The 14299-nt window shown below is 36.2% G+C and overlaps 1 protein-coding gene across 9 annotated transcripts in view; it reads right to left on the bottom strand.

Annotated features, from left to right (window-relative positions):
• The window catches only part of LOC126170235 (uncharacterized), an 86930-nt gene that overhangs the window by 38730 nt on the left and 33901 nt on the right, over positions 1–14299 (bottom strand). For 8 of the 9 annotated variants that reach the window (XM_049920713.1, XM_049920708.1, XM_049920706.1 and 5 more), the window contains one exon: positions 7839–9876. The exons of the other annotated variant lie outside the window; for it this stretch is intronic. In XM_049920713.1, the coding sequence (XP_049776670.1) occupies positions 8569–9831 (1263 nt within the window). In that variant the 5' untranslated portion in view covers positions 9832–9876 and the 3' untranslated portion in view covers positions 7839–8568. Of the gene's footprint in view, positions 1–7838; positions 9877–14299 lie in introns of those variants that run through there. 9 annotated transcript variants of the gene reach the window in all.

Raw genomic sequence — 14299 nt, forward strand, 5'->3', positions numbered from 1 at the left:
GCTAAATTACATGCAATCTTGAGATGAGATGTATCCAGACTGCAAACTCCCTCATCTGGTCATCTAGTGCCCTCCAGTCGCCTCAATCAAATTGATTGATTAATTTGATTGTTTTATTGGTCCCTTTCATCATTTTTGTACATAGTTACAAATTGGTATTGGACAAGTCAATTTTTGTGAGATGGTGAGATAAGACAACGTGAATTTATGTGATGATTATGAATTGTATATCTATTACAATTTAAATAAGTTCACATACATAAAACTGTAAGAGCTGCATGTGAAATATAGCCAAGTGAAGCCACTGCACCTGCTATCATGCTACTCCTCTTAAATAACAATTTTTCATATCTTTTATCTGAATCTATTTATACAGACTAGTGTGTAAGTAGTCTGTACCTAAAATGCTACAATATTGCTCATACAATGTTTTATGTAATTTTATTTTTCCATGTGATAATTTACAATTGGCTGGTTATAGTAGTGTACTTGATTTTTTAACTATATTAATTAGGAGGAATTGGCAATTGAAATTGTCACAACAGTATCCAATGGAAAATTCAACCAATCTAATCAATAGGTTTGAGAGTACTGACACTACTAAAAACTGAGTACCTTAAATAATATTCATGATTGAATATTCACCATAACAAAAATTACTTTTGCCATTATACTAGTTAGATCCCATGATTTGATATACTTTTATCATTCTCATTCCAGCACCAAACAACCATCATTCCACCATCACACCCAGTCTTTTTACTTCTCTCCTTTTCCGCTATCCCCACCCTCTCCCTTGCCCTCCGTGTAACCTGCAGCACTTCACTGCAGCTGGGTGGTAGCATTGATATCTCGCAACGTTTCGGGAAGTGTCATACTACCCATCCTTTGGCAAAGATGGGCAGTATGACACTTCCCGAAACATCATGAGATATCAACGCTACCACCCGGCTGGAGACCCGAGAAACCTTCAACAACAGTTTACGCCGGGAAAGCCTACAGCCACACAATATAAACTATATTATGAATTGACAATTAGTGAAATTTGGTAAATGAGGTTTACTTATTATGATGTTCCATAAACTCAGACAAAGAATAGAAGCAGTGGTCAAGCAAGAACCGCTTTAACTTTATTTTAAATGCATTTAATGTTGGTATGCATTTTAGATACGATGGCATATGGTTATATAACATAGCTCCAGAATGATACACTCCTCTTTTGTGTAAGTTTGTATTTACTGTGTTCCTGTGTAGGTTCATCTTCTGTGTAGTTTCATGTATGTGTATATCATAGTTGCATTTGAAGAGATTTTCCTGTTTTAAGATGCTCCCTTTTGTGAAAATTAGTATTTAGTATGTATACAAACAAGACCGTGGCAATATTTTCAGAGTTTTAAAAAGGGGTCTACAGGAATCCTTACATTTAGCTTTTTTTATCACCCTGATAATCTTTCTCTGTATTTTAAATGTTTTTGTAGCATTCATGGAATCACCCCCCCCCCCCCCCCCAAAATTATTCTGTACATAAGTAGCAACTGTATACTGCAATGATACATTGTCAGCACTGATGAGCAGCTTGTATTTTGAGTGAGGATCCTAACAGCATATGCTAGTGAATTCAGTCTCTTATTTAAATTGTTTAGTTGTACCTCCCACTTCAGATCTGCCTGAACATGTACACCTAGAAATTTTGTATGACTGACCTTCAACACATTGTTTTCCTTCGAAAGTGAAAACAGGTTTTGCAGAATGGAGGTTTTGTGTGGTATGAAAGTTAGCTGCCACAGTTTTTTCAGAATTTACGATGAGCGTATTGGTCTTGAACCAGTGTGTTAGGGTACGCATAACTGATACTGCAGCCTCCTGCAGATTTTCCTCATTCTGTGATTTAATTAGAATATTAGTGTCATCTGAAAACAGTACAGTGGTTCCATCAGTATTTTATTAGCCAAGTCATTTACATAAAGCAGAAATAGGACAGGTCCTAGAACTGACCCTTGTGGGACTTCATACTTGATTTTCTGCTCATCACTGCAAAAACTAGATATTTTTTGTGTTTCACTATCTTTGTGTTTTATTACTGTAATCTGCTGACGATTACTGAGGTACAACTGGATCCACTTTTCAGCCTGGCCTCTAATTCCATAATTTACATAAGAGAATGCCATGATCAATTACATCAAAGGCTTTACTTAGATCCAGAAATATCCCAGATACATGTTTATCATCCACTGCTTTTAATACTTCATTTAAGAAGGCAAAAATTGCTGACTTTCCAGTTCTGAACCCATGTTGGGAGTCACTTATCAGCCTCTTTATTTAAGAAATCTGTTAATCTTCTACGGAACATTTTTTCCATAATTTTGCTGAAGCCTGACAAAACTGAAACTGGTCTATGATTAGCAATCTCACTTTTTGCACTCTTCTTATGCAAAGGTGTTACTTTTGCAGTTTTTAGATTATTTGGAAATACACCACTCTCGAAAGATGAATTTACTATGTCTGTAAGTGGTTTCACAATAAATGTTGCACTAGCTTTGATAATAGCATCTGATATCTCATCAACACCCACTGAATATTTAACAATAAGAGATAATTCTTTTAGGATTCTTCGACAGTTCCTCAGGTATTGTTGGATACAGAAATAGTGTGTTTGAATGAATTTTTTAATCTGAGTGACTGGTTGGCTGTTTGTCATGGTGTGTATTTATTAACTGCTGTGCTGTATTTGAGAAATAATTGTTGAAAGCACTAGCAACATGTTTGGGGTCAGTTACTTCATTTTTATTCATAATCAGCTCTATATTACTGTGATTAACTGGCCTGGTACCCATTTCTTTCCTTATAATTTACCGGGTTGCTTTAGTTTTATTCTTGGAATCACACAATATTTTGTCATTTTCTAGTTTTTTTGCTTTTGAAATAACTTGTGTTAGTATCCTTTTGTATCTTTTGAAATATGCAGTAAAGTCAGGACTGGTATTATGCTTGGAGTACTCATACAATCTCCTTTTATTTTGACAAGATATTCTTATCCCTTTTGTAATCCAATTTTTTTTTTTAAATAGTGAGTTCAACATAGTTGTTTTCCTGGAAAAAGCCATTTATGTTTGAATGTAGCCATAAACGTATATTTCTCATTGGTCTCATTACAGTCATATACATCTTTCCAACTTTCACCCTCTAGGAGAGAATAAAAATATTCCCCTTTTTTATACTGAAACTCCTTACAGTGTGTTGTATTCGACTGGGAATTTGGTGTCCTGAAACATTCATTGCAAGAATTTGAGCATAGTGATCACTAAAACCCATGTTTACAGCTTGTGTGTTATAGGCATATTTGGACATATTTATCACGATCTGATCAATAATAGATGCAGAGGTAGGTGTTTCTCGAGTTGCTTCAGTTACCGTTGGACTGAGTTTGAACGATTGTAGTAAATTTATAATGCCATCCCTGAATTTATTGAATTTTGAGAAATCTATACTAAAGTCACCACATATAATTATATTTTTCTTGGGAGAGTGAATTTCTTCCAAAAGTTCCTCCATGTGATTGTAAAACACTTTTTTGTCTCTATCTGGTAACCTGTATACAGAAATAATCAACTGTATTTTGCCTTGATAGTTCAGCAATAGAGAGTTCTATATCTTTTTCACAGGACAGTTTATGGTATTTAGTTACACTATTGAATTCAGTATTTTCTTTAACAAATATACAAGTACCCCCATGACCCAGCAGATAAAGTAGTCCGCAATATCCAGGATTATCCCCCCATACACTTACAAAGATTGGAGAAGCGGTCATTTTCTTCTGGGTACCAAGGCATATTTAAATTCAGGGATATGAATCGACATATGTAGCAGGATAGAGGTGCACAGTGATAATAAGCTGGTGTGTCATCCCCCTGCATACTATCACCTCACTGTTTATGTGCAGTATCACACACAGACAAAAAGAAGAGCGGCTGGAACTAATAGACAGTAAACTGTGGCTAATAGGGCCAACTTTTAATACTGCGTAAAATATCTTGCTTACAAAAATATTGGGGAGCAGTTTTTAATGTCTTAATAGGGTGACCAGACCAACCTTTTTAAGTGATCAGGCAGCTATCATCCCTGTATTGTTGTATAATCAATGTTTTAGAAGAGAGTTTAATATCACTGAACTAAATTTACAGTCTCTTGTAAGTTGCATGGTAGTGTGATAATGCTGATGGAGAAAAGTGAGACTGAAGTGCATTTTCAAGCAAGGTTGAACTATTACCTCTTTTCAATATTTTGGGCATTTTAACCACATTCACCTACTATTGTACGAGCACTTATAACCCAGCAATTGAACATCCATAAACAACAAACACACTGCTGTTCATCTGTATTTAACATGTTCACTGTCATGTGGCTGCTGCTGGCCACAGCGACACTGCGTGCCTGATGATGAGTGGCTGGTGGCAGACACAGCAGAGCCTCAAGCCTAATACCATGTGTCTGGCCTGTTGGCGAAACATCCGTCACTAAGCTTGTGGCAGTCAATGTATTAATTGTTTATTATTAATTCCTATGCTTGTTGCCACTTATTGGAAGTAATCAATGAATATGTTACCAATAATTTCAATGTGTTATTTCCACCACATTTGTTAGCTAGGAACTGAATATTTTTAATACACCTATTTTTGATTACCACACACTTAATAATGTTTCATATTGTTTTTGATTTGGTCTTTGAGGTATTATTTTTCCAGAAACTGTAAACATTTTTTTAGTTTTGAAAACAATGAAAGATTCAATAGCATTATTTGGAAATTACTCAAATTATAGCTGTTATCTATCATACTAGAAGATATACTTGAAAAGAAACAAGTTTTTCAATAAACAGCATTGGAACCAATTTCAAAATCAACCTGAAAATTGCATTATTAAAAATAAATACACTACCCATATGGTTAAAATAACTTTATTCAAAACAAGGTCCTCAGAAAATAATACAATTTCTGTCAATGTATAATTATTTTTCAGAGTTTGTGAAATATAGCATTTGAGATTAGAGGCACAAATACAGTATACAACCATTACTGTTTCAGGAACATCTTTATTTTCCTGCAAATAAAACCTATATTATAACTACATTACAAAACATATGGACTATGCTTCTGACTATGAAAGAAAGAAGTTACAAATTCCTAATGAAAAAAATTGAGAGTTGGTCAAATTCTCATTTCTTTTTAGTTAGTTTATAGGAATACTTGTCAACATACTGGTTCATTTTATAGCAGTTTGTAAAGTTCTTTTAGGATGCTATTTCATTTTATCTTCAGTGTAAACCACAATTTAGGTTCTGCCACACTGTTTTAGAGAGAGTATAACTTTTACAGTAGGCCTAAGTACCTTTACAAACATCAGAAACTGCAGGTTGCTCACAAGTAATCCAGATAGCATTTTTCTTTGTGTTAATAATATATCTAGATTACTCTATGTTGTAGCATCTTATATATCTATTTTGTAATTTACACCTTGGTTCCAAGTTTTGTGGAATGTGTTTCCCAAGTGTTACACACTGTTATCATTTTTAATATAATTTCCTGCTAACAATTTCATATTAATCTCCATTTGTCTTCTAGTGTTCATTTTTACTGTTACAGACATTTAACAATGAAATGGCTAACCACAGTAAGTAATCTAAAATTATAATCTTTGTTAATGTCATATTACAGATGTGAATTTTTTGTCACACTAATTTTCTTTTTGCAGGTAAATTAGTCTAAGTCAGTTCAATAATCCGTAGATCATTTGTGCAATTTCTGAGCACAGCCACAGGTGAGCCAATTATCCATAAAATAAATTTCACACTGACTTATACTTAACAAACAAAAATTAATGTATTTACCTTTTAAATTAATTGTGTTGGAAGTTGAAAAATTTAATTTTCACGATAAATGTAAATACATTAGACTTTCATGCTACTAGTTTCCAAACGAACTTTCATATATAGGATAGAAGGAGCTGCCAAGGAAAGTAATTCCAGCTCAGATTTAGCAAATTGGTTAGATACACTCTCCTTCAAAATGCATAACTAGTGCCATAGCCACTGCACCAAAACTACATTTATTACGACATTATTCCATTTCCTAAGTAGAGGATAATATTTATGCAGAGAATCACTTAATATTTGCTTGATAGGTTCCCGGGAATTACGCCGGATAATATTGTAGAAACCGCACAATATTTCAGCAAGACAACTGCCCGCCATTTTCAGGTGCTACTGTCATGTCGCTGCGAAGCTCACCAATTTATATGCTGGCTTTCTAGAACAGCGCACGCGCGAACAGGGTCCGTCGCTCCCGGCCACATTTTCTTGCGCTGTGGTCTGCTTCCGCAGACCGCGACCCGTTTCTCCAGCAGAGGGCTCTGGTATTCGACGCTGTCTACGATTGGTCTTCGATGACGTTGTGCCCTGCTGGCGCCTGCACTGTTCTAGAAAGCCAGCATATAAATTGACGAGCTTCTCAGCGATGCGACAGTAGCACCTGAAGATGGCGGGCAGTTGTCTCGCTGAAATATTGTGCGGTTTCTACAATATTATCCAGCGTAATTCCGGGAACCTATCAAGCAGATGCAGTGCCGGGAAAGCCCCAAACAGCACACTTAATATTTGTTTTTCAAAAGTGTTACTGTCAAATTATTCCACTACCACTTTTCTAAAAATATTGATCAAAATACTTATGACATCTGCAAAAGGTAGTAACCCCCTTATGGCACAAACTCCCTACATTACTATAAAAGCATTCTTGAAAATGATTTTGCATCTCCGAACTATACTGATATGCTTGCATACAAGCAAATCTCTCATACTACTACTGTTCACTTCAAGATTAATAATAATGGCTCTTCAAAATATGAAACACGCTTTTACTGATTGAATTACGCAGAAATGACTCAAAATCTACTTCAAAACAAAGTGCATCAGGCAAAAGGCAAACTAATTTTTTCTGAAATGAGCATACAGGTTATTTGTAAATGTCCATGTCAGGTTATTTGTAAATGTCCATCATCAAATAATAAATGCGTTGGCAGTTCACAGGATGATGGATGCAGAATTGTTTCGATATTGATTTGAAACACAGATGAAAACTTTATCTTGATGGCTCACCTTCTTTGCAGGAGTACCTAAGCCCATTTCATTGTGATGGTGCAATTTCTGAACTTATTAAAATATTATTTTATATTCAGGACTCCTGCCTGTTACCTCACCCATTCATTCATCCTACATAGGATTTTCCTTACTATCCTATAATAATTCCAGCTGAACAATAAGATATTTCACAACAGTAGATAATGGACATCACCTTCCCCATTATGTGTCTATTTGTAGTAATTTGAAATTAAAATCATATACACACATTTCATTTTATTCATGTGTTTAAATATCACAAACGTAATATAGTAACATGTTTTATGATAATTTGAGAACGTATCCGCAGTTCTATTGAGTACAAAGCTAAATGAGCAAATGAAATAAAATGAATGCTTCACTACTACAGTTTCTCCAGATTTTCTTTCATTCTGAAAACCACCAGAATAATTATGTAGATGGTGCAACAAAAACAATATGCCAATTTCTTGATTGCCAATGAGAATCCTTATTGTACATGTATTCAAAGGATTTTTTTTTTTATTGAGAGGTAGTAACAGCGACAAAATAAAACTGTGTTTATATGAATAATGTTTAAAATCACTGTGAATAACATGGACCATAAATTTTATTTGACAATTCTCCTGATGCAGCAACATCAATACTCCACAAGGATCTGAGTATCACCCCCCCCCCCCCCCCCCCTGCCCCTTTTTCCCTAATAACCTTGCATGTTTTGCATCATTACTATGTATGGATCTGTTTATCAAATCAGCATCCTAAACATTTGATTTTGTTCTGAAACATCTAAAGCAGATTGACACATCTACTATTTATGAGCAGGTTCAACATATTCATGTTTCATGAGTCTAAAATGTTGATATGCATAGTCTTTCACCACATACACATAATGCCTCAAGTCATATGAGACTTTAATGACATTTCTAACCAAACATCATTACTTCACTATTGGTAATTGCGTTTCCCCACAACCCATTGACTTACTTGTAAGTGACAGGATTGATACATATGGAAATATGTTATCACATTAAAGCAATACTGTCCATAATAGAAAACTCAAGGGGGTTACCATTGCCATGTTACGAGGAAGGTGACAGTAGTCACAAGAGAAGACATGGAAAATCAATTTATTTTGACCACTAACTTGGGTTTTTCCTTGCTTTCCTGCATACAAGGTACAAACATTTAAATGTAAAATCAAGTTCGTGCCTAATCTTCCATTTTATGCAGTAACTGTAATACAACTACAACATATGAAACCACTCATTTTTTTATTTACATCAATACTTGATAAAAATCATAATTAGTCAGGATCTAATGTGCTACATTATTATTCTGAATTTTTCCTTAGAATGGTATTTTACAACAGTAAATAAATGTTTGGCATAAATCAGCAACATTAACACATTATCAGTAACTTAGTTGTTATTTGACATGCAGTCTTTAGTTTGTGCCTGCAGCGCAATTTCATTCTTTGAGTGTCTGCCACCTAATACATGATCCCTCACATTTTTGACAGTTGGTGGAATTGGACAAACACACAAGTTACATACGATAGCACCTTTGCCCACCGATAAATACTGCATTTGATTATACAGTGAGCTTGAAAGATGTTTAATGATTTTTGCAAGCTGAACATCTACTGAAGGGATACTTTCTTTTTGCTTGGCAGAAGTGGGAGATTGATCCTGAAAAGTCTTAAATAGTTGGGTCAATGCACTAGCAACACTTGGCATATGACCAGTATTTTTCTGTACTTCCTTACCAGGTACCCTTAAAAAGTTCTTATGATAACTTCCTGTCACGTGTTCAGCAAAATTTTTGGGACTAGGCAACTTTTTCTGACATACCGTACATATGAAGCCTTTTTCTAATGGATGTATACAACTGAATTCTCGAGTTTTGTACTGTTCACCAAGCTGAGAAGGAGTCAAATTAACTCTGTTAGAAGCTTCCTGAGATTTAGACAAATTCTGTACCTGTCCCTTTTTCTCCTGTTTTTCTTTTTGCATAGTAATCAGTTTGCTTGGCTTCCCTCTGCAACATCCATCCTGGTTATGTAATGCAACAGATAAATGTAGGTCCTGGTTGTACACAGTTATAGCCTCATTACAGTTTCCACATATATATCTAAAATCACTTTCTCGTGTTTTAAGGTTCTCAGTTGGTTTTATATGTACTTTTTCATCATGTGATATTGTTTTGTCTATCTTGTTGTCTTCATGATTGACTTTTTCTTTCTGGTACTCTTCTGCTGGGATGTGTGTAACATCTTCCCAATTCTTTTCTAGTGATTTGTTAAGCACTTTCTCCTCATTAGACATCTTTTGTTCTATGGTACTTGCTTCACAAATGATATTTTCTTGCTGGTTATGCTCACTTACACCTTGTGCGACAGCTTTGCTCTCAACACTTGGATTTGACGCTTTGTCATCACCACCACCATCAACAGCAGCAGTAGCAGTTGTAATCTCATTTTTCAGAATAGTAAGTTCACTGTAGAGAATAGTCAGCATGCCACCAATATTGAATAATCTTTTATTGATACTGTCACCTGGGGGTCCAGCCTCAAAATATGGCAGTAAAGCTTCATAAACCCTTATGCAAGAAGTGAAAGTATCAGTTGTGTGACACACACGCTCATAAAATGAATCGTTTTTTGACAACTCTGAAGAAATCATTTTGTCACCCAGTCTGCAGAAAGATTGCTTCCTGACTACTAGAACCTGAAATAAATACCAAAAAGTTGCCATTAAGAGGAATCCAAACCTTTATTCGCAACTTATTTGCTATTACTGCTGTCTGTACTGTTACTAATCAAAAATGTTCTTTTTTTCAGTTCCATCTTCTATATTCTAAAAGCATTTGCAGTTGGTTAATTGCAATACTTAGTCTGGTGCATAAGTTTGTAGCATTTTTGCTTTGCATGTTGGTATTCTGGTTGCTATGAGTTTATTTATCACCTGTCATTTCTATTTGTAGTTCACTGCCGGCCAGTGTGGCTGTGCGGTTCTAGGCGCTTCAGTCTGGAACCGCATGACCGCTACGGTCGCAGGTTCAAATCCTGCCTCGGGCATGGATGTGTGTGATGCCCTTACGTTAGTCAGGTTTAAGTAGTTCTAAGTTCTAGGGGACTGATGACCACAGATGTTAAGTCCGATAGTGCTCAGAGCTATTTGAACCATTTTTGTAGTTCAATGGTGCTATTTTAGTTTAGACTTTGTCATTTGGAGATAGTGTAGAAACTGTGGATGCTAGAAAATGGGGTGCCAAGTGGGGAAATCAGAGCATTTCTGACATATTCTTCTGCTTGATTTCAATAGAGGGGTGACAGCAACAAAGGCAGCCAGAAACATTTACACCATGTGCGGGGGATAATGCCACTGGACAGAGTATTCTCGGTTTAAGGAGGGTTGTTTTGACATTAGTGACTCTCCACATTCAGGAATACCTTTGGAGTTATATGAAGTTGTTTAAACCCATTTATCCACAATGATCCACATCAAGAACTGGCACATTTACATGCAATGGAGACGATTCAAAAATCTGTTGTATGCTCTAAGCCAAAATCGCAAAAATCAGCAGGTGACCATATGTGCATCTCTGCCTGCTTGACATCAATTGGCTTTTGAACAACACTGACCGTTCCTATTCTGTACTGTCTCTATGCTAACATAAGGAAAAGAAAGGAATAGTTGAGCCCAAACACAGCAGCAACTTCCCCTACAAAGACATGCATGCTCCACAAAAAATAATTGGAACAGCAATGGAGTGGTGTACTACGAATTACTGTTGACATTTATTGTCAACAACTGTGATGTGTTGCAGATGCAATTCACCTGCTCGAATTCTGCCAGACTCTGAAAAAACATTATACAGGAGTTGGGTCGGTTAGTCATTTCACATCTATCTTATTCACCTGATCATGTGCCCTTAGATTTTCACCTTTCCTGTTCTCTATCAAACAACCTTCAAGAAACTTCCTTTCTGGATGAAAATGCAGTCCGAACATGGCTTGACCAGTTCTTCACTTCAAAACCACACGATTTCTACTGTTGTGGAAATGAAATGTTATCCCAGGATTGGCAGACTGTTGTAAATAGTGAAGGAGAATATATTACTGATGACTGATGTCTCTGTTACGTGTATCTGTTGTGTTTATTAAACTTATTGAAAAACACTACTAGCTTATGCACCAACCTAATATTTTAACAGTTAGCTATGTTCAGAGCTGTCCAGGAAAGACCATAACTGCTTTTATACAATAAATGTCAGTGCACCACACTCAACAGTAAGAACTCTCAAGTAATATGATTTAGTTTGTTTCAAACCACACAAAATGGCCATTTGTAAAATGAATATAAGATTAAAGAACTATAACAGTGTTTTTAGAAACAGTTCAATCATTCAATTATACACATCTGGACAGCTATGCATTACATCTTAGTACCAATAATTGTTACAAAATGCTTCAGTAATATGATTCCATCTACTTTACATCTTAGTGCCAATCACTGTTACAAAATGCTTCAATAACATGACTCACTCAATAACTACAAAGCTGTTTAGCAAAATCTAGATTTTTGTTCATCACCAAGTTATTGCATGGTGCATGGTTCCAGTATTATTTGTACACTTTCCTGTTCCTTCTGTGTGGGAGAAACAAGTACTTACATGCTCCTGTGTACATCCTAATATTTCCATTTTGTCACCACAATCCTCACATAGCATGTAGATAAGATAGCACTAGATGAAGGAAACAAAAGAAAAATTCGGAGTAAGAATTACAATCCATGGAGAAGAAATAAAAACTTTGAGGTTTACCGATGACACTGTAATTCTGTCAGAGACAGCAAAGTACCTGGAAGAGCAGTTGAATGGAATGGACAGTGTCTTGCAAGGAGGATATAAGATGACCATCAACAAAAGCAAAGATGACCATCAACAAAAGCAAAACGAGGATAATGGAATGTAGTCGAATTAAATCGGTGATGCTGAGGGAGTTAGATTAGGAAATGAGGCACTTAAAGTAGTAGATGAGTTTTGCTATTTGGGGAGCAAAATAACTGATGATGGTCGATGTATAGTGGATATAAAATGTAGACTGGCAATAGCAAGGAAAGCATTTCTGAAGAAGAGGAATCTGTTAACATCAAGTATAGATTAAAGAGTCAGGAAGTCCTTTCTGAAAGTATTTGTATGGAGTGTAGCCATGAATCGAAGTGAAACAGAGAGAATAGAAGCTTTCGAAATGTTGTGCTACAGAAGAATGCTGAAGATTAGATGGGCAGATCACATAACTAATGAGGAGGTACTGAATGGAATTAGGGAGAAGAGAAATTTGTGGCACAACTTGACTAGAAGAAGGGAGCAGTTGGTAGGACATGTTCTGAGGTATCAAGGGATGTAAGTTGCAGTAGGTACTGAGAGATGAAGAAGCTTGCACACGATAGAGTAGCAAGAAGAGATGCATCAAACCAGTCTCTGGACTGAAGACCACAACAACACGTCAGTACTGAGAATTTACAAACAATGTTCCACATAGCATAACATACAATTCATGTTGCATTTGGTACTGGAGTTTTTACAATGTCCTCACCCAACTTGAAATATATCACTCCTTTCATTCATCTTCTTCTTCAAGCTAACCTACCCATCCTCAGAGTCCTACCTTGCTTACAATTTTAACTACATAAGATGCAACTAAGAAATACCCAAATATCAGATAATTCAAATTATCATCTCTATACGTAAACCAGGTGGAGACTTATCAAGGCCACAGGTTATTTCCTTATAGCAATTTCAACCTGTGTTGAAAAGACATTGACGAGATTAGTAAAACCAAGATTCGAATGGCGCCTGAGAACTCTTACAACACAGTATGATTATTGCTAACTGAACATCCAGCTTGCCTAAAAATATTGGCACTTGCATCCCTAGTAAGCAAAAGGAGAAGTACAAGAAAATTATCAGCATTATATGGATTGGAATCATCTATAACAATTAACTGTCTGATAGAGCTCATGATGATTCCTCTTCAACAACATATTGCACTTCTGCTTATGTAATACAAGAGGAAGGACTTCAAGATCTCTTTGTTGCGATCAGTCAGTCATTCATTCATTGATACAAGGCAGGCTTTCATGACCAGTATTTGCATCCTTAGTGATTTTTCTTCCATTTGTCCTCTGCATAATTTACGAGCAATGTTTAGTAAATCGGCATCTGTAATTACTGTAGTTACTGTAGCAGATATTTTTAACTAACATATTGTGTTACAGCTAGTTTACCCTTAAAGAGGAGTAACCCTGTATATTATCTGCATTTATCGTAAGTTAACACTGTTTTAGAGTTTGCTAACAACTATAATTAACCTCAAAACGTTTTAGGAAACTAGTAATATTTACCAAAGCCAAAGCAAAAATGTAGCCCCACAATGAATGCTGTTCTTGAACACGGGATGAATTGGTTGATGTTTGTAAGCAACTGGAAATGCCCTTACTACTGTCAAATGATTGGCAGCCACTACAAATCAGTGTGTTGGAAGAGCTACTGAGAGTCGTGCACCTGTGATACCTGTATGTGTATGGATCCTGTCTCCTCTGCAGAAAGTATATGATCTGTCATTACTCATCCACTTGACTGTGAGTGGTGTGTCAATGGTAGATCTAGGCATCCTGTATACGGTGGACAGTGACCAAGGAGGACTCAACATGTTATACTGATCCCTCTATCAATTTTATTCTTCGATCCCCCAATATTTTGATGAAATATACTAACATTATTTTTCACCTTACTTTTGTGAGTATCTTGAACTTTTTTAACATCTTTAGTACTTGCCTGGCTGAGTTTCCCACTGGACACTGATCTTACACTAAAAAAGAGTTTCCACCATGAGACGTAGTTCCTCCCCCCTTTAAATTTCCTGCTATCAGCCCAGCCAGTTTACCCTTCCCTTTCTTGTTGAGGTGTAGGCCATGTCTAGTATAGTCCCACCTACAGAGTGAATCAACAGGAACCACACCAATGTGTGACCCTGCACCAGATCCAAGTAGCCGTTCCAACTCCAAATTAACTCTCCTGACAGAAGAGCTCAAATGGGGTCGGTCGTGGCGCTCCAGAACCGACACAAATCCAACACTGGTATGA

This window comes from Schistocerca cancellata, chromosome 1 (genome assembly GCF_023864275.1).
Source record: "Schistocerca cancellata isolate TAMUIC-IGC-003103 chromosome 1, iqSchCanc2.1, whole genome shotgun sequence".
Lineage (NCBI taxonomy): Eukaryota > Metazoa > Arthropoda > Insecta > Orthoptera > Acrididae > Schistocerca > Schistocerca cancellata.